The sequence below is a fragment of the Cygnus olor genome, chromosome 9 (assembly GCF_009769625.2).
Source record: "Cygnus olor isolate bCygOlo1 chromosome 9, bCygOlo1.pri.v2, whole genome shotgun sequence".
Taxonomy (NCBI): domain Eukaryota; kingdom Metazoa; phylum Chordata; class Aves; order Anseriformes; family Anatidae; genus Cygnus; species Cygnus olor.
In genome coordinates, this window is record NC_049177.1 from 2,531,219 (window position 1) to 2,554,386 (window position 23,168).

Here is a 23,168-nt window from a genome sequence, read left to right on the forward strand (position 1 = left end):
ACGGTTTTGACCTTAATGAAGGGAACAATTGGGAACTGTGTTGCTTAATCTTATAATGAAATGCGCATTAGCAGATACATAATCCATATGATCCGGAAATACATAACATAACTTAAAAAATGGAGAGACTTGCAAAAAAATAGGAAGAGGTTATTTTAATCAAGCAAAAACAGTTATAATCACTTTCTAAAAATAACATTTGACTCTTTATCAATCCTTAACATCTGCATTTAATATTTCTTCTAAACAAAAATACAGATGCAGCAAATTACAGTCTTTGACAAAGTACAGTATTTACCTTCTCTTACACTTATTTTAATTTGGTCATTAATACTAGACTCATTACTGCAACGTGTTACTTGTAGTAAAAGTGCCACAATTGAACTATAAACATGACATTGCCATCTTAAAACTGCTTTGCTATAAATTGTAGAGAATATACAGTTACAAAGTCATTGTTTTTTATCAAAATATACAAACCCCCCCCAGACCTAACACAAGCTATCAATATTTTTCTTATGAACTATACAGTTATATAAAATATTTGTAAAATTATCTTTATATGTATAAATATTCTACCTTATTTGCTTTGGTCTATAATTATCATCATACAAGTCCACTTAGAAAATATCTTTGTGTACTTTCTTTGAAACATCATTGTACTTTCCTGTGTTTATTCTTCTGTTATCCTTATTTAAATGGAACCAAAGCTGCCATGAAACCAAACAGTTCTCAAAGGGTTCACAGCATTCACCAATGACAGAATAAATAAGTGGACTATATTATTACTTCAATCAATACTGTAGTATCATTTCAATTGTAGTTTTATCATACCCAAGCTATAGTTTCTTTTAGAATATTCAAGAAAACAAAGTAAGTAAACAAATAGTATACCATATTTGCACACAGAATTAAGTTGAAATTCACTAACCTTTGTCCTGGTTTAAGTTTTTAACACTTTGTAAAGATGAATGTACATGACTAATTGGAAATGCAGACACCTTACAAAAGAGCCCTATCATATAATATGCAACTTGTAGACATATACCCTCATTAACTTTTTTAAAACCTCTTAATCTCAGTTAAGATTAATCACATTTTCACAAAATAGTATTAATTGTAAGATTTATTTGGTGACGTCTTCTGGAAGCCTACCCTTCTGATTCTTGGTGAATGCAAAACAAGAAGCTGGAAGGCTCACCATAACCTTTCGGGATGGCAGGATGAGGGAGGCAGAAACACTTCTTCTAACACTTCTTCCCCCATCAACCTGACGCAGGCACCTCTCTGCTCTGGGCCCACTGTGCTGGGACAAGGGACACAGTGACAAAGCTTGCCTGGGGCAAGATGCTGGGATCTTTACTGGGATCACTGAGAAGGGATGTATGAAGTTAGATGTTGCATTTAAGGCATGGGGATGACAAGGAACCCCACAAACTGTCCCAATCCCTTTTTATATATAGGAACTGCCTCAGGGAGATATGTGGAAGCAGGAATCTGAGTGTTTACCTATTCCTCCCAAAATCAAACGACTTATTGGGAGTTGCTCTGTCATTTGTTGCCCAGACATTATTCCAAGATGTAGAGGAAGACTCTAAATCTTCTTCTAAATCTTCTTCTGCTGAGAAGAATAGTATTTCTAAAAGACAGGAGTTGCAGACTCACCAGCAGGTGGAAATTTATATTCACGAGTTCCTTAATCTAGGCTGTTTCAGAAGAACAATTTTCTTTAGACAGATGCAACTGAAAAGCTCTACCAGGCCACTGACAGCTGAATCTTTTGGAATTTTTGCCATTTGGAAGACTGGCTATTATGTGTTCCACTGAATCTTTATTACATGTCTCAGAGATATCATACATCTGGAATACTTTCTGTACAAGCTCTCAGAGACTTAATGCTTATTAGGGTTAACTACAAAACAATCTGAAAAGGAAAAGAGGTTTATGCTTCTGCATATATTTGGTAAATGTTGAGTTACAGAAAAGCACTCCAGAACTCAACTGTACTTCGGCATACCCAAATTCAAGAAACATTTCCTACCTTCACTTCAGAATACACTAAGTCACATTTTCTTTTATAAACACATTAATTTTTGTTTAAACAATTGCAATACATGGTTTCTGCAGCAAAAATTCCTCCTATAGAATATACTTTGAACCTACATATTTATTTTGCCCAGAATGATTCCGCGCTGTAAAATAGTTCATTGGCTAGTTTCTTGTAACAGTAACTAGAAAGGGGTTGGTTGGTCATAATTTTTTCTTCTTTCTCTCTGTATGTACATTAGAAGTCTATTGTGGTAAAAGTATTTTGGGTCTTTCACATTAAGTTTGTATTATTGCAAATACTAGTTATTCTTTTCAGTATTATATTTTTTCCTCCTTTTGCATATACCAACATACGTTTAGAAGACACGATCTTAGTAAATGATACTAATTAGAGTGGAGTTTTCCCATTCAATGCATCTACATTTTCTCCAATATATAATTTTGCATTTTTCTTCTCTTTTGCACAACTGCCACTCAGAGTATTACTTCTGGAGTTACATTTTGTATATTTTTCACTTCGCTTCCTTCCGGGCCAAGAAAATGTTGATTTTCCAACAGCTGAGCACTTTCACTGCAAAACTGTTCTTTTCTATCTTGTGGACCTGGACTTTTGAATAGATGTTTCTTCTGGTGCATTCCCAGGGCAGCCGCCGTCTTGCAAATTTTGGGGCACTGAAAGCAAGCGTATCCTTTTCCATTATGCTCACGCACATGCCGTTGCTCGTGGTTCCTTTTGGTAGAAAGGTACAGGAAACTCTGTAAGCAGAACTGACAGTGGTAGCGTTTTTCTCCAGTATGAATTCTTTCGTGTATTTTGAGCGTTTCATTTAAAGTAAATGCCTTATTACAGTATTGGCAGACAAAGTCTTTGACACCTAAGTGAATACGTTCATGTTTCTGTAGATTTCCAGGAACTGAAAAACATTTCCCACAGGTTTTGCAGGTGTAGGGCTTTTCCCCAGTGTGACACCTCATATGCATTTTTAAGGTGGATGGACTTTGAAATTGTTTTTGGCATAATTCACAAATGTAAGGCTTTGAAGTAGCTACATGCCAGTGTACGTGGTCTTGAATTTCTGCGGTGGAAGATTTATCTCTTTCACAGAGCTCACAGTGAAGACTGGGCATTTCTGTGTTCTCTTCTTGACTGACAGCCTTTTCTTCAGGAGCATTCCTGAGTGCATACTCTCGACTGCATGTACTGTGACTTTCCATAACGGTGTTTCTGTTTCCATGCTTTTTCCTCCATTTGGTCTTTTTCATTTTTCTTAGCTGTTTAGATTTCTTTTTTGGTTTGTAATTGTAATACGGTCTCCAGGGCTTATCACTGGAGTCCTGATCACTTACATCATCACACATTTCTGTCAGCTCCAGGCACTCTGAGCTATAGAGCCTAGATGGGCTTCCTTCCTTTATCTCCATTTCTGATTCCTCAATTAGATTGTCCTGTTTGGACTCGTGTTTAGATTTGCGGCCCCTTTTACAAAACAGCTTAGATCCTAATATATGCCTTTTTACAATAGCCTCGTTACCAATTTTTACTGTTATTTGGCAAAGAGGAGCAACATTGCTGTCAGTAGATGTTCCAGGTAAGGCAGGCTTTGCAATGTAAGTTTCAGTTTTACTCGATTCTTGAACAGTATTAGTGGTTTTGCTAGATGAACCTCCAGATCCTTGGACGTGCTGCGTATCCTCAGTTGCTTCTGCTCTGGTGCACTGCAGTGTTTTCTTTTTCTCCTTAATAGTTTTTTTTGGTAATGCATTTTCCATAATTATCTGACCCATATTTACTGTCATCACTTACAGACTGACTAGGTAGATTACTAGATGATTCTGTCTTACTGTTTTCTACAGAAGTGACTGTTTTACTGTGCATTATTACCGATGAAACTCTGCTACTGTGCATTATAACAGAGGGTGCAGAACTGCTGTAACTGATTACAGAGGTTGAATTTTCATTCACGTTAGTTAAAGACACAATTGAGGAATCATACTCATGAGAACTAGAGTCATTCGCGGCAGTGGGAACTCTTTTGTCAGCTGTGAAAAAGTCTCTTTGCAGGTCAGAATTTAAGATACCTACTCCCCAAGAGGAAGAATTCTGAGTATTTGTGGAAGATGCTGCATCATTACATGAAGAGGTGTCCAGGGCAAGAGTTCTGTTGTTTGATAGTATATACTTTGAAAATTCAGTGATGGTAGCTCAGAGCTAAGAGAACTCTGAATGAAGCAGTTACTAGAAGCAGTTTCATTAGCTTGGCTACTTGTTTGAACATTTTCATATGCAGAATTTCGGAAGGACTTATAAGGTAGTCGCCTGCATTTCATAGGTAGAAGACGATAAAGTTTGTATGGATACATGCTTGGTTTTAAGCCTCCATTGGCTGTCTTCTTATTTACTGAGAGGCGATGGTCAATTGCATGGAACGATTTCTGATGATTTTTTAGAATATAGTAAGTCATAAAAGTCTCCAGGCAGAAAATGCACTGATAGCGTCTTTCTCCAGTGTGCCAGATCTCGTGTCTGGTGCGATACTCAGCTAATGCAAATACTTTGTTGCAGTAGTGACAAGGGTATGTTCTTCTCCAGGAATGCACCATTTGCATGTCTTCGAAGGCTTGACAATGTTACATAACTACGTTTTGCAAACTATACAAGTATATAATATCTGCCCATCAACAACTTTAACCAAATGATCTGTTTCTGGTAAAGGCAGTTTGCATTAGAATAATCAGTTTGATGCTGTTTTAAGACAATAGAGGCTCTGCGTTTTGCATATGAACTTCCATTCCTTCCATCCGTGGCAGTATAGTTATCTGAAAAATTTTGTTCATTTCCATTGTGAACAGATAAGCTACTTGATCTAATACAGACTTGTTCCTGACTTCCAGTATATTTAGATTTGCAAATTGCTTGCTGCAGTATTTGCATACGAAAGTTTCCTGATGCTCTGAGTGGAGCTGAAGATGAGTACTGAGTAACGCCCTGTCACTGAATGGATTCGCACAGCAGGTACAATTGTAACAGGTGGAACAACAGTTGCCGCAGATCCAGAGACATTAGCAGATTTGTTTTCCTCTTCTCTGGGCAACTGGAAATCTCCTGCTTTATTCTGAGGTTTTGGAAAGGAAATAATTCTCTGATCATTAACTGCTTCACGTGGTGTTTCTGTGTTGATCACTGTAGAGGCTGGTGCTTTTGCTACAGCCAAACCAGTCCCTTAGGGACTTGAAAGCTGCCTTAGGAGTACTGCTGCTTGTTTACTGGCCGAACGAGTGGGGTTGCTTGTGGTTTTCATAGTTGGTCTTCAACCGTCTTGTATGAAGGGCTGCTGTCCTGTTCAAAACACGGTGTCCTTGAAAAGTAATCTCCCCCGAAAGAACTGCTTAGAGTGCTTCTGCCAGTGTACTGGCTGGGCCTCGGCTCTTTTGCAGCGTCAGCTTGTCAAGGCTGACGTTGGGTGTTTGTATTGTCTCAGATACCTTTTTAAAGCTTGCCCTCAAATCAAGTGGAGAGAAAACAAACTGTTTTCAGTTTCAAAAATTGAGAATGCATTTGTATCTGTGGTCATTTGTCACAGCAGATTCTTCGTGTCTCTTTCATGTTTTTCTCCATTTTTAACAGTCCCTTTCTCCTTGATGCAGTATGCATAGGGGCAGGGGGAGCTTGAAAAATTAACATCTGTAAGATCTTCGGAGAATGGATATTCCCAATTTTTTCCCTGCAGCTGCAAGGTCTGTTACAGTCTCCTGCCTCTTAACAACTACCTGTGGAACTGTAGATGTAGTTCAGTATTTCTGTAAACACTTCAGCTTGAGATCATCTAGCTCAGTACATGACCTGAAATACAGATAGTACGACTCCAAAAATGTTTTAAAGTAAAGGCTTGAAGCTGCCAGCACATTACTATGGGCTTTAAATTTGGTGTTCTCCACAATGATGGTGACAATCACATAAACTACCCCTAATGCGCTGTTCGTTTAAAATGGAAAGTACAGTGTCAACTGTGGAAGTCGTCCTTGAGATCCTTGAATGGGCACATGACTGTCCTCTACAAGGAAAAAAAAGAACGTGTAAATATATTTTGATGGCAATTTTGATTCATTTCAATTACATATCAAGTTTATAGTTATGTATTTTTTATAATTGTTTTTAAAGTATTAACTTTTAAAATGTTGAGAACGAGGTAAAATGTTATCATAGCATTTCAGGGTTGAAGTCACTTAGGTTCATTCATGCCACACCACTGAAGTAACCTGGCTTCTCAGGACAGCAGGGATGATTTATATACAAGTGATAACCAGGTAGAAATTATTTTCTCCCCAGTTGTCTGACACTGCAATCTTAGATGCATTATCACCTTCATCAGTTGCATATTGTTCCCTATTTCATTTGGGCTGTGCTACTGTCTCAATGTACAAGTATCTATAGATTCCTACAGATATAGCACCTGCAGCTCATGGGTGGGAGGCAGAGATCTTCCCCTGCGCCTGCCTGCTCCATCATCCACACAGTTGCCTACCACAGGGGACCACGGCCACCAGCTTTTGTTTGTGCCACTGGGTGCATCCTGCCCAACTTCACACTAATGACTCACTGACACCTTTGAGGTAATTCCCTCACACTTGACCAAGGTATTTGGCAGGCGTTATGGGGAAGGAAAGTTGAATTGCTGTGGTCTGGTGGATACCAAGGACTTTGTTTCTGGGGCTGCTTGTCAAACAGTCCTGTTAGAACCACAACCACATTTGATCAGCTATTAAATCGGTATTTAAAAGGGAGCAGAGATTCCCATGAAATAAAATTTCAATACAGGATAAGGCTTTATAAACAACTGAGTGCAAAAGCAACAAAGTTTGTAAATGATAGTGGAGTACATGTACATTGTTTAATACTTTTCTATTTTAATAGTGATTAAATTTTCTTAGATAAATAGTTAAAACCCTGAAATTATAAATTCAGGGAGTAAAACAAGTAATAGAACATTTTTCCTTAGTTTAATAGATTTATAGTGTTCACTTTAGAGTGTAATAGTGTTTGTTCTTAATTTCTACCAACTAATAAGATTTCATTGCAATAGCAAATACTGTTAAGTAATTGCCAATTTATAATAATGAGGTTCAGTGTTGACCAAAAAAATGTTTAGATTATCCAGACTGTACAGTATGACTATGCAGTGGTTTACTGACAGAAACAGAAGATGCAAAATGAATGAAAAACAGACTGATGAAAGCAACAGATGGATTTAACATCATGTATATGGAAAAAATCTCTCGCTAAACCAGATTATTTTTTTGTTTCATTCAAGCATCAAATGATAGGGGTTGTTTTGGTTTGTTTTTTGTTTTCCCCCAAACTCCAAGTTATGTTTTCAACTACTGCTGACCAGGTCATCAAGAAACAGTTGTCCTACTGACACTCACCAATCACTACAGTAAAAAATCTGCATATTTAATTATAAGACCCTTTTCTTCCAATTTGTGTAATCAAAATGCACTTTAAAGAATGACCAACTGCAGGTATTTTGTAATACGGGTTAAAACAGCCCCATGCTGTAGTGCTCTAGTAAGACGGGAATACCTTCTGAACATTCCAGTTACTCTTCCAAATGGAAATGCCAAGCTTAAAAATTATTATGGCCCTTACTGCCAGAAAGTTTACATTTAAAATGCTAACTTATTTTTAAGATGGGTCAGATCCAAAGAGTGAAATAAGGTTTCGACTCATATTCATGAAGCAAACAGCAATGCCAACTGAGAACACATTGGTTCGCTCACCCAAGCTATTTGCAAGTAGTCCTTCATTGAAAACAGGGTCTTTATCACAAAGTAGTAAGGGACACAGACACTTGCTCTAGCTGATCTAGTTGCACTTTGGACAGTGTATCACAAAGCCTATTTCACTGTAAATCAAATCATGAAAAAAAAAAAGAATAACAATCTTACTGTTAAGGCAAACAAGGTACTTGTACAAAATATAATTTGATATATTTCGGATGAGGCTTGGAAGTAAGATTTGTACCTTACAGTGTAGCCACTGTTTCTGTCAGGGAGGTTATTACCCATGCAAATGGCCCAAACTGCTAATACATTTACTGACTGAGAATTGTCAATGCACAAAATTCAGAAAAATCAGAACAGTGATTTTTAAAGAATATCTCTGATGCTTATATATACCATGGACAGAAGGAAGTGAATTCATCAGTACAGGTGTGATAGAAATGTAGATGTGTATTATTTTGATTATCTGGTCACTCATAGCTGTAAATCTAGATGCATTGTTTTGTGCCTTTAAATTATAAAATCATAGTTTGTTCATTACATTTTTGACTTAAAATAAGAAATATTTATTCATTTGGAGTGATAATATGAAATTCACAGTAATTGAGTACAGTTATTTTCTTTGGTTTGACGTAAATAATTTTAAATTGTTTCTATCATATCAAGTCCTAGACAGAAAGAATACTGACAAGAACACTTCTTCAAGCAAGCGGCCACTATCACATAATTGATTCTTTTTTCTCATTGACAATGTCTGAGATTACATCTAACTTGCTCATGTGATGTTGTACTAGAAACCAACTGTCAGACATCAAAAACATTTCACAACGGGAGCTATTGATAGAGTTATTTTCTGAGTATAGGAAATAATGATGTCAGCTCTACTTCCCAGTGAATTACCCCCAAAGGAACTTGCCTGTTTTTTTTCTGTTTCTTTACAGGAGACAGATGGTTTTAGTTCAAAGATGCATCATCTGACATACAGTTTGCTAAATATATCAGAGTTTCATACTAAGAGGCATTTATATGCAAAGTCTACAATGTATTACCGAAGTGTGTTTAGTAGAAGTCTTACTATTCAACTAGCTATTTCAAGTTTACCCTCTTGAGAAGATAATCTTTTCTATTTCTACTTGAGTGTACATAGATTGCCAATTTTTGTAGCCTGTGAACCATGGACATGGTGGGTATGCTGAGTAAAAACATTGAGCTAGATTCTCGTGTACAAGCAGCAGGCAACTAATCATGTTGCTTTTTGGACATGTACTTTTTTTTTTTTTTGTTCCTGTGTGCTAAACCATCTGCTATTGTAAAAGTTATACAGAAAAATTCCACAGCAAATTAATTTTTAGATCCAACACTTTTTGTTTCTGTTTCAAACTATGCATCCCCAAAATAGTCCATTTATTCATGCGTGTAATGATTTTCTCTACTGGCTTTTATTTTACCTGTCTTGCTTCCTTCATTTGTTAAAAATGTACCTGAAATGCTGTAAAAACAGAATGTCCTACCTAGCAAACACACAAATGGATTATTTTAGGAATAGTTTACATTTCATTTCAAGTTGGTATGGCAAGAACAAAACCAGCATTTTAGTTTCCAGGAGTTGTCTGCTGTAACCAAGAAACATAGAATTCATCAGAAAAGATATCCATCTTCATTATTATAAAAGGTAATTATAACATTACCTCTTCTGACATCCACAGAATACCACTGCAGAACAAAAACTTCTAATGTTATTTTCATATTTAACGGAAAGATCACAGACTGTTGCATCCAAATACAAATTTGACTAGCCATGCCTCATAGCTGATACTGCTAATTATAAGAACTAGATCAGTCAACTCCACATGGACACTGCAGAGGCAAGATGCCACTGCTGATTTTTATATCAATATTATTTTGAAGTGAACAAAGATCACAAGAGTCTTTCTGACCTACAAATACCAAATATAACAAATTAAAAAAAAATCCTACCAAAGAACAGTTCCAATCTAGGAATATTATTTTTAACTCTTGCTAAACTTTGAAATCTATTGCCAGGCAAGTGCACCACATTACCCAAGAGGAGACTTCAGTCCCCTAAATTTAAAAGACAAGATAATGGCACCAACAAAATACCATTAGGGCCAGTTGCCTGTACCCAGGCAAAATAAAAACCAACAAGAGTCTGAAAAACTGTTATTACAGTTTACCAAGTTTCTCTCTGTTTGTTTTTAATTCCGAACATTTCCACTGGGATTTTAAAGAAGGTGCTAGTACTTCCTGGTACCACTCGTATGGCAGTCACTCAGCTTCATAGGGCCTCACTCCTCCAGGTCCACCTGGGCAGGCTGGCAATGCCAGGCTGCATGGACCAGGCGGCCTTCAGCCTGCCTCCTGCCTACAGCCTCTGGTATACAGGGAAATTTTAATGACTTCTAATTATATTTAACAGCTTGCAATGGCTTGCAGCTTAGTGCTATGCTCGATGTAGCGATGCACTACTTCTGCAAGCACACTGACATGTTTTCTATTTCAGACTCTTGGTTCTTGCATCCTTACCTATTGATATAAAATTTCGCTCTTCTATTTGTTACAGCTTCGTAGGCATTATGGACTTTAAATCATTTTTTTCACACCGCTTCCTCTAACTTGTAATTCAGACAGCTGGAGGGTGGCAAAACAGCCCAAGAACACTTTTAGTATTGGCATTCCCTCACTTCCCAGCTCGGCCCCACGAGCTCATCGACGAAAGCAGCCTTTAAGACCTCCGCAGCCCTCGGGGCAGCCTTTACCCAGCCTCGCTCCTCTCCCCAAACCGGGGGGACCCCCGGGGCCGCAGCCCCCGCCCGCCGCGGCCGCCAGGGCTCGCCCCGCGGCCCGGTGCCGCCGCTGCCCACACGGTGGAGCTGGACGCCTGCACAAGCCCCGTCCCCTGTAACGACCGAAGGCAGGCAAGGGAGGCTGCTGCCCCTGTGCGAAGGTGATCTGCTCCTCTGGGAGCTCAAACGCCACCGCCGTCCGACCCCGTACGAATTACACGCAGTACAAGCTCCCGGCGCAGCACCTTAGCGTCAGTACATCGGCCTGTCTCGGAGCAGAGCCTCTGGAGGCAGCAAACATTGGCAACCCCTCAGTGGCAGATAACGCGGAGACGCTTCCTGTTTATGCGTAATAGTGTGCCCTGTGCTCGGGGCTCAACCAAGCCTCGAGCCGAGGAAGCGACGCACATTAACCTCCAACATGATTTTTCCTAGCACCAGCACAAACGCTTAAGCAGTCTGACGCTCGAATGCAGCACAACTCACTGTTTCTGAGCTACAAGGCGATTAAAACCGCGTCTGCGGGGTCTCCCTCGGCAGCGAGGAAGGCGAGGGCGGCGGGGCGGGCGGCGGGCTGACGGGACAGGTGCCGGCTTCCTGGCGGCGCGGGGCCGCCGATGGCGGGCGGGAGGGCGCCGCCGCCATTTTGCGGCGCTAATCCTCGGCGGCCGGCCGTGCCCGGGGCTGGCGGAGCACGGGCTGCTGCCGGCGCCGCGCTGGTTTCCGCGGGTTGGTTTCACAGCGAGCGTTTTGTGCTTAATTTACGCGGCCGCCTGTGGCGTTCAGAGCATTAGGCAAGTTGTTTGTAGGGAAGCACTGCAAATTTAAAGCGGTGAGGAAATCCAGCGATTCCCTATATCCGAGCCCTGTTTCTGTGATCATCAGTGCGGTTTGGTCCACAACATTTAGTGTTCCTTTTAAGCCTAACAAAGGAATTTATTTGCCTTACTCTCCTTCAAAGCCTTTCTCACAAGAGGAAAGAGAAAGCATCTGTGGAGAAATGGAACTCAGTACAGTAACTTCTGCAACTCTCCACTAAAAAGGAGAGAGATGAGGTATTTCCTTTAAGTAACCATATCTGAAATAAGTTACTTTCAGATCTTAAAGTACATTTGCATTTACCTTCTTTCCTTATTTGATTATCTTGTTTTTAACCATATATATTAATAAAGTATCAAGGAGATGCATATTTTGAGCAGTCATTCTCTAATTTCTCTTATTTTAAATTATTTATTACCTCAGGAAACAAGTGCAACAACACTACTAGTGCTTCAGAAGCACTAACAAATGTAAACCTAAATAAAGAAGGAAGTAGTTTGATTTGCTTTAGCTATATACCCCAATATATTTGGTACAGCCTTCCCGCACATATTACTCCCTCTGCCTCTTTCCCAGGTACTCGGAATCATGAAGCTAAGGAAAAAAGAAAGGGTTTTGAGTCAGGTGGAAAACAGATGTAACGTGAGAAGCAGATTTTTGTACTCGCATGAAGGTTACTTTAATCTTGGCCTTTGTCTATTGCTTATGTACTGTTGCTTAGTATTGTTTTAGGCATATATATCTATTAATATGTATTAATGAAGATTTCTGACAAAAGCCATAAGACGTATTTGTAACAAATGTTTTGTCAGTAGGAATACAGTAATATGGATTAAATTAAACCTGTTGTAATACATTAAAAGAAAGAAAACCATGCATTACTGAGCAGTAATAAATACAAGTATCATTTTAGATTAAGTGAATCAAATTTAAGGAAGAATAGGTTTTGAATTCCCACTAAATCTTCATTAATATTGCTTTATTTGTATTGTTTTTAAAATCAGAGGTACAACTGTCATTTGTATAGCAGCTATCCTCAATTTAGAGACATTATTTTATTTGTTCTTGATTCTTTGATGTCCTGGCAGTCTTAATATCTATAGATAATATAACAGAGTTGAAGAACTGACTTGTTTGGTTTTTTTTGTGTGTTTGTTTTAATTAATAGTGTGTTTTCTTAGGGCAATTTTAGCTCATCAACTATACAAAGAATCACTTTTTCTGTGGCCAGCACTGTAATTGAAGGTGCTAATTTCCACAAATAGGTTTGAGCTACTTGGAATTCACAGTCACATCAGCTCCTTATATATTAAAAACACTTCAGAGTAAGAAATTCTTTATGAGGCCATCTTGACTGCACCCAAGACTTTACCTTCCCCTTATAATGCTTCATGTAAAAACGTTTAGATGCAAAGAAATGGATTACTTCTTACATGGTATAATTAATTACAAGGTATAGAGAAAATTGCCAGTAAAATTATTTAAAATGAATAAACAATCCCAAGGCTGCTGGAGTGTGCTGTGTGAATGCTTTGCTGAAGTCTGATAATCTCACTTCTGCAAATCATGGCACGTTGTATTTTTTCCTTAAGAGTATTTCAGGCTGCCCAGGAAAAAAAAAAAGTTCCAATATTCCTCTCTAGCCAAGCAGTTTCAGTTCTTAAACAACATATATATCATTACCATCTCTTGCAAATTCCTCATGAGTGACAGGATTTTGGACAGGACTTGACTGGTTTCATTCTCAATGCCTTGAGAAGACCAGCCTATCGAGGACGCTTGGATGACTGCCTTTGCTCTCACAGCTGAGGCCAAGGCGAGTAGTGATGCTGCTGAGAAGGAAAACAAAGCTCTTCGCCCATCAGGCAGCCCAACACTTCACTCAGGGAGCCCAAAGTGGCTCCACTCCACTTTCTGTTACATGAGCAAGGGAAAGAGTGGCTTTGCATAACCCTTATCCTCTTCCACAGCTTTGAGTGGAGTTAGACAGGGGAAGGAGCCCATTTTTGGAGGCCTGTGGCATCTGCCTGCTGCTCAAAGTCTGACCAGGACAGGGATAAGCCTGGCAGAACTCATTTGATTCTCAAGCTGTGCATATGCACCAAAGAAAGAACAAGTCTTTCCCTAAGGTATATTGGCTTCAATATTCATTTTAGTTATGGTGTAATCTAAGTCCCATTAACACTAAATGCATACAAACAATTTTGAAGGTATAACTAAGATTGTCTCTCTACCAGTCTAAAGAAGAAAATGAAGCAAATGCAATACCTGACATAAATCCAAATTCTTCTTTAGCACAAAATAGAAAAGCTTTTATGCTCTATTGCTACTAAGAATCAGCTGACTTTACATCTTGCTATCTCTGAACAATCTCAACATTATTTCCATTTAAGTCTTCATTTTTTTTTCTATGCTGCTGACAAGCTACTTTCTAGCCTCCCACACTTCTGGGACAGAACACAGTCCTTAGCAAGCATAGATCAATTGCAATCATGAAGCTATGTTTACAGACAGTGTTTTCCATTTTTTTATTGTTGACTGTTGTCAACAAAATTAGCAAATTAAACCTTTAAGTTCTGTTCATTTTGGACAATTACTATGTTGTACTCTGTTGCCCATTCGGTTATCAGAAAAACAAAAAGTAGTGCAACCAGCCTCTTATTTTCAAATTTTCAGAGGAAACAGCCTTTGAATATCTGAATCAACATATATAAGAGCAGCAGGCAAATTGTGTGCTCGGGGGGCCACTATTATTCTCGGTCAGGTGTGCTGGGGACCAGGCAGATAGAGCCATTGTTGCCCTTCACTACATACAGCTGATGCAGCAAATCCTGCTAGGCTGAAAACAGCGCTACATCCCTTCCCCTGGCAACACCCCTGCTTTGGTGGCCTGCTCGATAGCCAGTTTTGAAACTAGAATAGGTCTTAAAGCTGTTAACTAGCCACCACTGATTGCCAATGTTCCTTATTTATTTATTTATTTATTTTTATGGCATTTATACTGCTAAAATTTAGCATGCCAAAAGCAATGCATAAGTGATAGCTATTACTCTGAATCATTGTGTAAGTGTGGCAATTAATTTTGGCAACTGGCTTGACACAGAGAGTAACTTTGGCTGTATGTTCTTAAATATTGTTAGACTCCATTCTATGCTGACCCAAGCCTTACTCCTCCTCTTCTGTCCTGCTGTATGCTTCCAACCTAAAAGCTAGAGCAGGGCCTCTGTGCAAGCTATTGGGGAGGACTGTGGCAGTGAGAAGAAAATCTTGATGGCTCTAGCTCTGGTTTGTGCTGCATGCTCAGCCACTAATGTGAATTACCTCAGGTACAAATCGTAGCCTGACAGTGAGCTCAGTTCAGATGGGGAACATCAAGAAAAAACAACAACAATCAGTCAACTTGCATCTCCCTAATAATTCCCTGAACTCTTACTGACTCGAAAGGCTTGATAGTATTGTAGTGCTTGATGCTGTATAACAACACGGTTTATGGTTCAAGACCGTGAAAAGATTCATGTGATAGTGTTCAAACTATCTGGAATTATACTGGATTCTGGTTTACTTGACCATTGAGTGTTACAGAAATGTTTAACATTTTCAGGATAATCTTTATGTGCTAAATCTCAGTGCTGTGTTACGTATGAAGACACCTCTCGTAATGCATACTACAAAAAATTGAATGGGAATGTTTTAATTGATTTGAAGAGGGTTTTATTTAGGCTATTGATTACAACAACTTAATTTGAGCTCTGAATTTGCAGATCCACATTTGTACTGTCTTTTTACTTATTAGCATTTTGGACTTCTCAGACATGTCATCTTGGGGGTAACAATTAAGCCAAAGGGTTGTACAGTTTTCATTTTATATGCAAATGAATACTTTGAGAAGAAGGGCCAAAATACTGTGTACATAAACTTGCTGAAGTCAGTAAACAAATTTGTCAAAACGGATCTTACGTATCTGAACTTTTTAAATCCGGGAATATAAAACAAAACAGTACGATACAAACACTCGCACAGAATATGAGTACTGCCTAAATGCTACGTCCAAATCTTATTCTGAAAGCCCATGAACAATTGCCTTTCTGACTTCTACAGATTTTTCTCTTTTCCCCTCTTCTCTTTCTGTTGTGACTGTTAGAAGGCAACATGTTCACATCTCTTTGCCTGGATATGTTGGATAGAATGAGAGTGCTACAACAACACTAGGTTTTGTGTTGTTGTTTAAGTGGCTTTAGTTTGTCATCGTGTTAAACAGAATAATCATACTTGCATCCAAATGCTGGTGCAAGACTCAAATTTACAATGGCTGAGCATTTCTGAAAGGCAACAGAAACCTTCATTTTCATGTTCTGTTGTCATAAAGGAGTTCTATTAAGTATTCAGAATCTCAGAGAAAGGTTTCGATTTGCAGACCAAACCCAGTATGTCAATTTCAAGTCCCATTTAAAGCTCAATTTAAAATCACAAGAGATTTCCACTGAAAACATGAGTTTTTTAGGTTAAAACCTTTGAGTATTAAGAATGCACATTGCGCCACGCACAGAAATCTTTTTATATGGTGATTTTGAAAATGCATGCATTATTATGATCACATGGTATGTAAATGCATTGGGCTGCTTAATAAGCATTCACTGGCACACATCTGCAGCTTTGCTTATGTACCTTTTATTCCTATGTGGTTGCCAAGGAAACAGGTTATGGCCCAGTATTCTACCTAAAATATACCAAGCAAGAATTCTATGGTAATTTACTTAAAATAGGTATAACTTTGATTTTCCAGTATATTGCTTCTGCAAGTCCAGGTAACTTGAATTTATCTAATTTTAATATTTTATTAAACTTCCAATTTCATCATATCGTCTCTGATTATCCGTTACCATTTTCTGTCATACAACATTGTGTATTAAAAGTAAACTTAACTACAGAAACATTTTAAGATATTATAGGAATTCCAGAGGGTTTTGCTTTTTTTTTTTTTTTTTTTTTAAATTCAGTTCCTTATCTTACATTTTGCCTGGTACCCTTAATTATGTATTTCTACTTTAAGATTTCACGGCATTAATGACTATGATCCAACAGACTGTTTCCCACTGAAATTTATGCGAATAGTGCCACTGAAATCAATGAAACAATTCCCTTGCTGTAATGCAAATTATACTCTGTGATGCAAAAGACCACATTCAAAATTAATGAATTAATCAGGGTTTCATGGATTATTTCATTCAATACCTACATACCTCAAATCTAAAGCACAACTACCAGACATGTTTATTTTAACCAAGATGATTATTGTATATTCACAGTAAGTAGAAAGTAAACTGCTGCAATTTGAAAATGTCATGCAAAACTCCTATTTTGAAATATTCTGGTTATTTATCCTTGAATTTACAAAGTGCTATTTGTACCTCACAATTTGGTAGCTTTTTTTACTACCCCTGATTACAGTCATATATAAGGGTAGAGATTAGCCATTTCTAGCTGACCCACCTACAACTATATCAGAAATGGGTGTTGGCACTAGGAGAGTTCCTCTACCTTTGTCGTATGGCACAGACTGGTAATGAACATTAGTGGCTCAGATCCATTGCCAGAGTTAACTTTCTGGCAAGCTCAGGAGGTTTCCTGTCCTGCCAATACGTTTGGTTTGTACAGATCATTGGAGGCTGTAACAACCTGTTAGAAACATCTTTTCTGTCTGATTTTATTTCACTAACTTCTATGGCAGCACAAGTGCAGCAGGAGGATGGAAGAATCCAACAATACAGATAACTGAGTAGAGCGATGCAGTACCATAGCAATAACAATCTCTGAAATGATTCTTAAAAAGGTAGATCTTCAACTGAAAAGAAGTCATGCAACGACATGGTTTTAAAGTATTCAATACTTAAGCTGTTTTTCTGTGTGAGTTTTAAAGAGATTTCAGCTTGCTATGATCACCCCATAAACATACCCGACTAAAATCAGGTTGTTCTTCTGTTAGCACCTTTTAGAAGTGGTATTGACAGCTATGTTCTGCAAAATAATCTCAGTAATTTTGTGAACTCTGTGGCTACTGTGTGTCAGCCTGCAAAGGGGAAAATCCAAATGTAATGACTAAATTATTAGTCAAGTACCAATTTCCAATACGTTGTGTAATTCATCTAAATTTTTAGTGGAATGCTGTGGGACTCTAAATCCACATCTGGGTGCTTGCAACACACCAGCAATAAAACAGGACTGCTAACTAGACTATTAGAAATACTGCATCTGCCTGCATTGTTTTATTGCATTTTAACCTGTGTATTGTAAACTGGATGCTGTTTCATATGTCCTAAACAGAAATCTAAGCATGGTTTCAAGTTTAAAACCATTTATTTTATTGGGATCGCTGGAAAAATTAGACTAAAAACAATCCTTGGCTCTACTTCCCTTCCCCCATCTCAACTATATCCAAATCATTCCTAACACTTCTACCTAATAAGACCTCAAATAATGGGGCTTTACAGCTTTCTCAGTCAGTCTGTTCCTGAGTTTCGCAAGTTGAAGTCAGTGGAAAGCAAGTGTTTTTTAGGATTAGCTATCACAGTTTGCCAGTTTAGAAAACAATTATAGTATGGGGAGAAACAATCATCTTTACTAGTCAAACCCCTTGACTCCAAATAAACTGTCAAAATCAATTACAAGTTATTCTTTATCTTAAAAGCCTCCCTGCATTTTTGCAGTCTTTCAGAGGGCTTTTTCTTTCTCCTCTTTCTATTCTGCCACTTTTCTTTTGGCCTCTTTTATTACAGATATCATCACAAGTCTTTTCTAGGCAACTCTTGTTCTCTGGAATACACTTCCTGTATCTCTCTGCTCAAATGACTCATCATTGTTGAACATCCTGATTTTATGTTATTGTACATCAAACACCGTAATAACATTTTCATATAATAGTTTAAAAATTATTCAGAACATGGCTTTGTTCCAGAGATCCTAAACAGAATCAAATTGTTTCATACAGCAACTGCAAAATCTTACAGATCAGGAATTATGACTGAGCTGATAGCCTTTTTTTTATTCCAGCAATTAATCATAGATACATCTTCCATTTGCAAATATACCACTATACTTTTATAAACAGCAGTATGCAGGAACTACAGGATCCATTACTTTGGCTTTAAAATGTAAAAAGATAAGCTTTTGTTTTGTTTTTGTCTGAGTACATTTTTAGTATATCTTGATTTTAGTAAATATTCTATAGCTTACACATATGCCTGTAACAAAGACCAGAATGAAGGAGATTTGCATTAAGTCATTATCCCAAACACCAATAATGTCCTAAGCACATCTACATTGACAAATGACTGTCAAATATTATGGTGAATGGGAATCTTAAACATCCAGGAATCCAGAAGTAAAGGAGCTTATCGAAGCTAAAGAATTTCGAAATTTGACAACACTGGAATTCAAATGTAATACTAGACAAAAAAGCCCTTTTAAAACACAATTCCCATGATAAAATACAACAGAGACACTAGATGCCCCCAAAGGCTTGTTACCTGTCCATTACTACCAGAGTCTCTGTGATAGTCTCACAAATATGATATGAACACAGTTTCACACTGCTGCAGCTTCAAATCAAAATGAAGTTTAGAGCCAGAAGTAACCTGAATCAGAAGTGTCATTGAAAAGCAGTAGGATAATGCTTAAATGAATGATTTTTAGTTTGATTTCATTTTTACTCAAGTTTTGTGTAGATTTTCCATTAGGCAGGAATGGAATTAGCATGGATAAAACACATTTCGATTATAAAAAGGAGGGCTGAGTATTAGCAATTACGCTTCCAGGATAAAACTGTACTGAACCCCAAGCCCCCCCCCCCCCCCCCCCCCCCAAATAACATCTGACAGACTGTGCTCGAGGTGTGAAAAATTGTACCTGTCTCTATGTGCCCCAGTTATCCCCTGTAGCCAAAAAGAATAACATGGATGGAGTTTACACCAGAGTTCATATGGCACCTATGGCTATAACGTTCTGAAATTGCATTAGGTGGATTTAACTGCCATTACAATATATACAGCAAGCCACATAGAACAGTCAAACTGGAATCATCTTGCAAATTACTGGAATCCTCCTTAGTAAATAAATCAGTTTCTTTTGCTAGAAGAAATTACTGTCCGCAGGCTGCCAATGAGTTTTTCCAGAATCATGAAAGCACTTGAGTCCAGTCATATTAATCACAAGAGGCTTGCATCCCCTAATAAAGAGCATATTTGCAAATGGATTTAAAACAACTGTAGTGAAGCGTGCTCATGTAACGGAGCTGCACTTGCTTTAAATGCCTTGAGTGGATATATTTGAACACAAAGCCATAATAAAAACTGTTTAACTCAAAGTGCCCCATCTCCTCTAAAAATAAATATCAATGGCAATAAATAGATTGCATAGCATTAGCTCAGCAACATCCTTTAAAAATAACCACACGAAATAAACAAAATGCAATTTTGATAACTACATGTAATGGCGCACACCATATAACATTTCAGACTAAAAAAAAAACATCAGAAGGAAGCTACTGGAGATAAATCAAATTACAAAAAAACATGCAAACTTTAATACGTCACTTGAGAGATGCTGTTTATTATGTTTTCAGCTCAGTTTCTTTAGGTGGAACACAGAAATACTGCACCACGTCAAGCTAATCTCATAATTATGAATCAGATGGTTTTTATTATCATTATTAAGCACTGGCCTATCAAGACAAATGACAACAGTCATATTCCTGAGCAGTTATACTGTGTTTGTTTGGAGTGTACTGAAGTGGTATATTTAGAAATAACGAGAATTCGTTTGATAGTACTGAAACTCTCAAGGCTATTATTGATATAATTGGCTGTACATCTAAATACCTCCTTTGTATTAATTTTCAGTGCTGGGTCCTCATCCAAACAAAATACACTTAGTCATTTTAAAGTCAAGGACATGAAAGGAAAATGGCTACCCTGCTGCAAAAGTCTCATTGCAGTAGTGAGAATTTCTCAAGTCACGTACAAAGGGGATTCACAAGGAGATACACCACGTTATAAGCACAGTGGAGACATTCAGTAACATCTGTTAACTGCGGCACACATAAGATTTCTGATTTACTGATATTGTTAAAAATATCAGCTAAAAATAGAAATAAGGAATTATAGTACTTAATTTTTGCAAAATCTGTGAGGTCTGCATATCACCGTAGGCTGCAAGTGAGCTTATTTTATAAAGTCTTACTTAAGATCCTACACAAGTTCTTTTCCAGTATGGTTAAGCAGCTCTTCAGTTGAACTTCAGAATAGGTTCACTATTTAAAGAAAGGTTTATTAGCATTACTGTGGCTGAATTCAGCAAAGGTGAAAGAAGGTTTAAACTTACTTCTGATTCTCTACGTTTCTCAGCTACTGTTTCAGTGATACTTTTATACTTGTGATAATGAAACTATCACTTTATATACATGCAGTACAAACCTTGACCTACATGTAAGACTAAGCTAAATTAAAAAAAAAAAAGAAACTGGGGTACGTTTCTGGAAACAACCAATGCAAAACAGGAATAAAAGTTTTTTCTTGTGTACAGCTTTATAAACATGGCATCATTTAATAAATGACAGCCGCATGGAAACACAAAATGAGATGAGATTCTCATTTAGAACTGAACAGAAACTTTACTGTAAAATTTCCATTTGCACTGTGGTATTGCTATTAAAGAGAATAACTTCATATTACATCTCTACTATTGCACCTTTTAAAAGGATTTGGTTGCCAAGGAAACTGGTTCTGGCCCAGTATTAATCTGAAACAAATATATTACAAAAGTTGGTGTAAGTAGTACAGTACTCATAATTATTTTTATTCTTAATGCTCAGATTCAGGTTTTTGTACCTAAGGCTGTTAAGCTTTTATTTCATAACCTTATTTTTGTGTGAAGTAAAACACACTTCAGTGAGCTGATACTCAGTTTAAGCTGACAGGGCCATCTATATCAATCTCTCTCTTTAAAGTCCTTCTACGTTAAAATAAAAAGAAATACTGCAGGTGTATGTTTGTAGCCAATACTGAAAATCTAAGTATGAAGCATACTAATCTTTATTTAAGATTTCGCACAAGACACAGAAAACCGCTTACGACAATTTAAATATTTTTCATTTTTCTTATCTACCTTAATTTTTATTTTTGCATTGTAACTGCAAGCTCAGTAATGGCAATAGTCAGCTTTAAAATATAATTGAATCAATAGGGTTTTCAAAAATTCTTTTGTTGCTGAAGCGTTGCCACGCCCTTAGTACATATGATTATTTTAACAGGCATGATTGTTCTACTTTCACAATAGATTTTTTTAAAAGCAGATAAAAACAATTGTCATGCCAGTATGTGAAGCCAACAATTTAACACTGCAGTTTTCATTATCAATTTAATACTGTTTTTTTTAAAGCTACTACTACTGAAAGCTACATTCTAAAGCCCATTTCATGTACTTGCAACACTGACCAAGAAATCAGTAAAACATGCAAATCTCAACCTACCTGCGTGTATCACTTAGTGCAGTGTTAGCATGGCAATGCACCCAGCCATTTTTATGTAAAGCGATGGAGATAAATTCTATTCTTGGTCTTCTTGATAATTTTTTTAGAAGCAGTTGTCAAAAATCAGATGGGAAGCAGCTTGAATAGACCGTGATCAGGAGAACTGAGTTTATCAATAGGGAAAGCAGGAGTGGGGAAAAAAATGTCCTCATCCAAGGTTTTCCGAAACTGCAACACAAGGGTTTGTTTTTTTTTCCTCCTCCTCAGAGTGTTCGAAGCTTGAAGCTGACCACTGCAAAGGCCACTTGTCACATTTACTGAAAATCAGCCTATTGATATCACAGCTGAAAATATAAACTCGACAACCAAAGCCCATTGCACAACGTGGACTGCGTAAGAGTTAAAAATAGATGCGACGTGCCTCCTACCTGCATAATAAATATGTAAGTTTCAAGTGCTTTAATTCGATATTCACATTAATTAACAATACAATATACATTATTTAAACTACAGTAAACGCAAGAAGAAAAAGGGTGACACCATCTGGAAGCACGGTTTGCTTCTTTTTCTTTCTTTTTTTTTTTTTATCCTTTCCAAGGCTAATAATGTAGTTTGAATGTGATGACAAGCTAACAGCTCACCACATTGCAAATGAAAAAGAATTCTTAAGGTGATGCTCAAATATCTAAGCCTGTAATGAAGCACAAGCCAGTCTTCACTACTGCATGATATGGCACACAGACCATTTAGCATACTCACATTTGAGATACTAGGCACGGTATAATGAATTCAATACACAGCATGCACACAGCACAAGCAACGTTAATCCTGCCTGCCATTTTAGGCTTGCAGGAGTAAGATACATACTGCAGCACAGCTCTGGTAAGGGAGGAGGCAAGGGACAGCTCACCTTAAATGCAGTATCTGATTAATGTTGTAAGTGACATTGCGTATCAGCTACAGAGTCTTGGTTCAACTGGGTGGGAGGGAACAAAGAAAATTGTCATCAACTGGTGATGCAAGATGAGCTCCAGTCACTAACACTGTTAGCAAACTCCAAATTCTACAACGATACAGTAGTAGACATTTAAAACTCTTATCAAAATCTTTCTGTGCAATGGCTGAGTCCGCCTGCCGAGGAAAAGAAAACAATCTTGCTTACTGGAGAAAGGCTGGATTGACTATGGTAACAT

At 37.7% G+C, this 23,168-nt stretch overlaps 1 protein-coding gene and 1 long non-coding RNA gene across 5 annotated transcripts in view; one reads left to right on the forward strand and one right to left on the reverse strand.

The window, feature by feature from the left end:
• Positions 1-310: 310 nt before the first annotated feature.
• ZBTB38 (zinc finger and BTB domain containing 38) lies at positions 311-6,092 on the reverse strand. The gene is given in 20 exon segments (XM_040567301.1): positions 311-3,799; positions 3,801-4,227; positions 4,230-4,647; positions 4,649-4,693; positions 4,695-4,762; positions 4,765-4,935; positions 4,938-5,075; positions 5,078-5,270; positions 5,272-5,305; positions 5,307-5,445; positions 5,448-5,568; positions 5,571-5,610; positions 5,612-5,651; positions 5,654-5,750; positions 5,752-5,817; positions 5,819-5,876; positions 5,878-5,919; positions 5,921-5,997; positions 5,999-6,052; positions 6,054-6,092. Coding segments are annotated over 20 exon segments (3,543 nt in total). The 3' UTR covers positions 311-2,523.
• Positions 6,093-11,117: 5,025 nt separating this feature from the next.
• Positions 11,118-23,168, forward strand: part of LOC121074632 — a 47,584-nt gene continuing 35,533 nt past the window's right edge. For 2 of the 4 annotated variants that reach the window (XR_005822449.1, XR_005822451.1), the window contains exon 1: positions 21,974-22,418. This is a non-coding gene — a long non-coding RNA (uncharacterized LOC121074632). Of the gene's footprint in view, positions 11,690-13,423; positions 13,583-21,973; positions 22,419-23,168 lie in introns of those variants that run through there. The other 2 variants (XR_005822448.1, XR_005822450.1) reach the window with 2 other exon arrangements.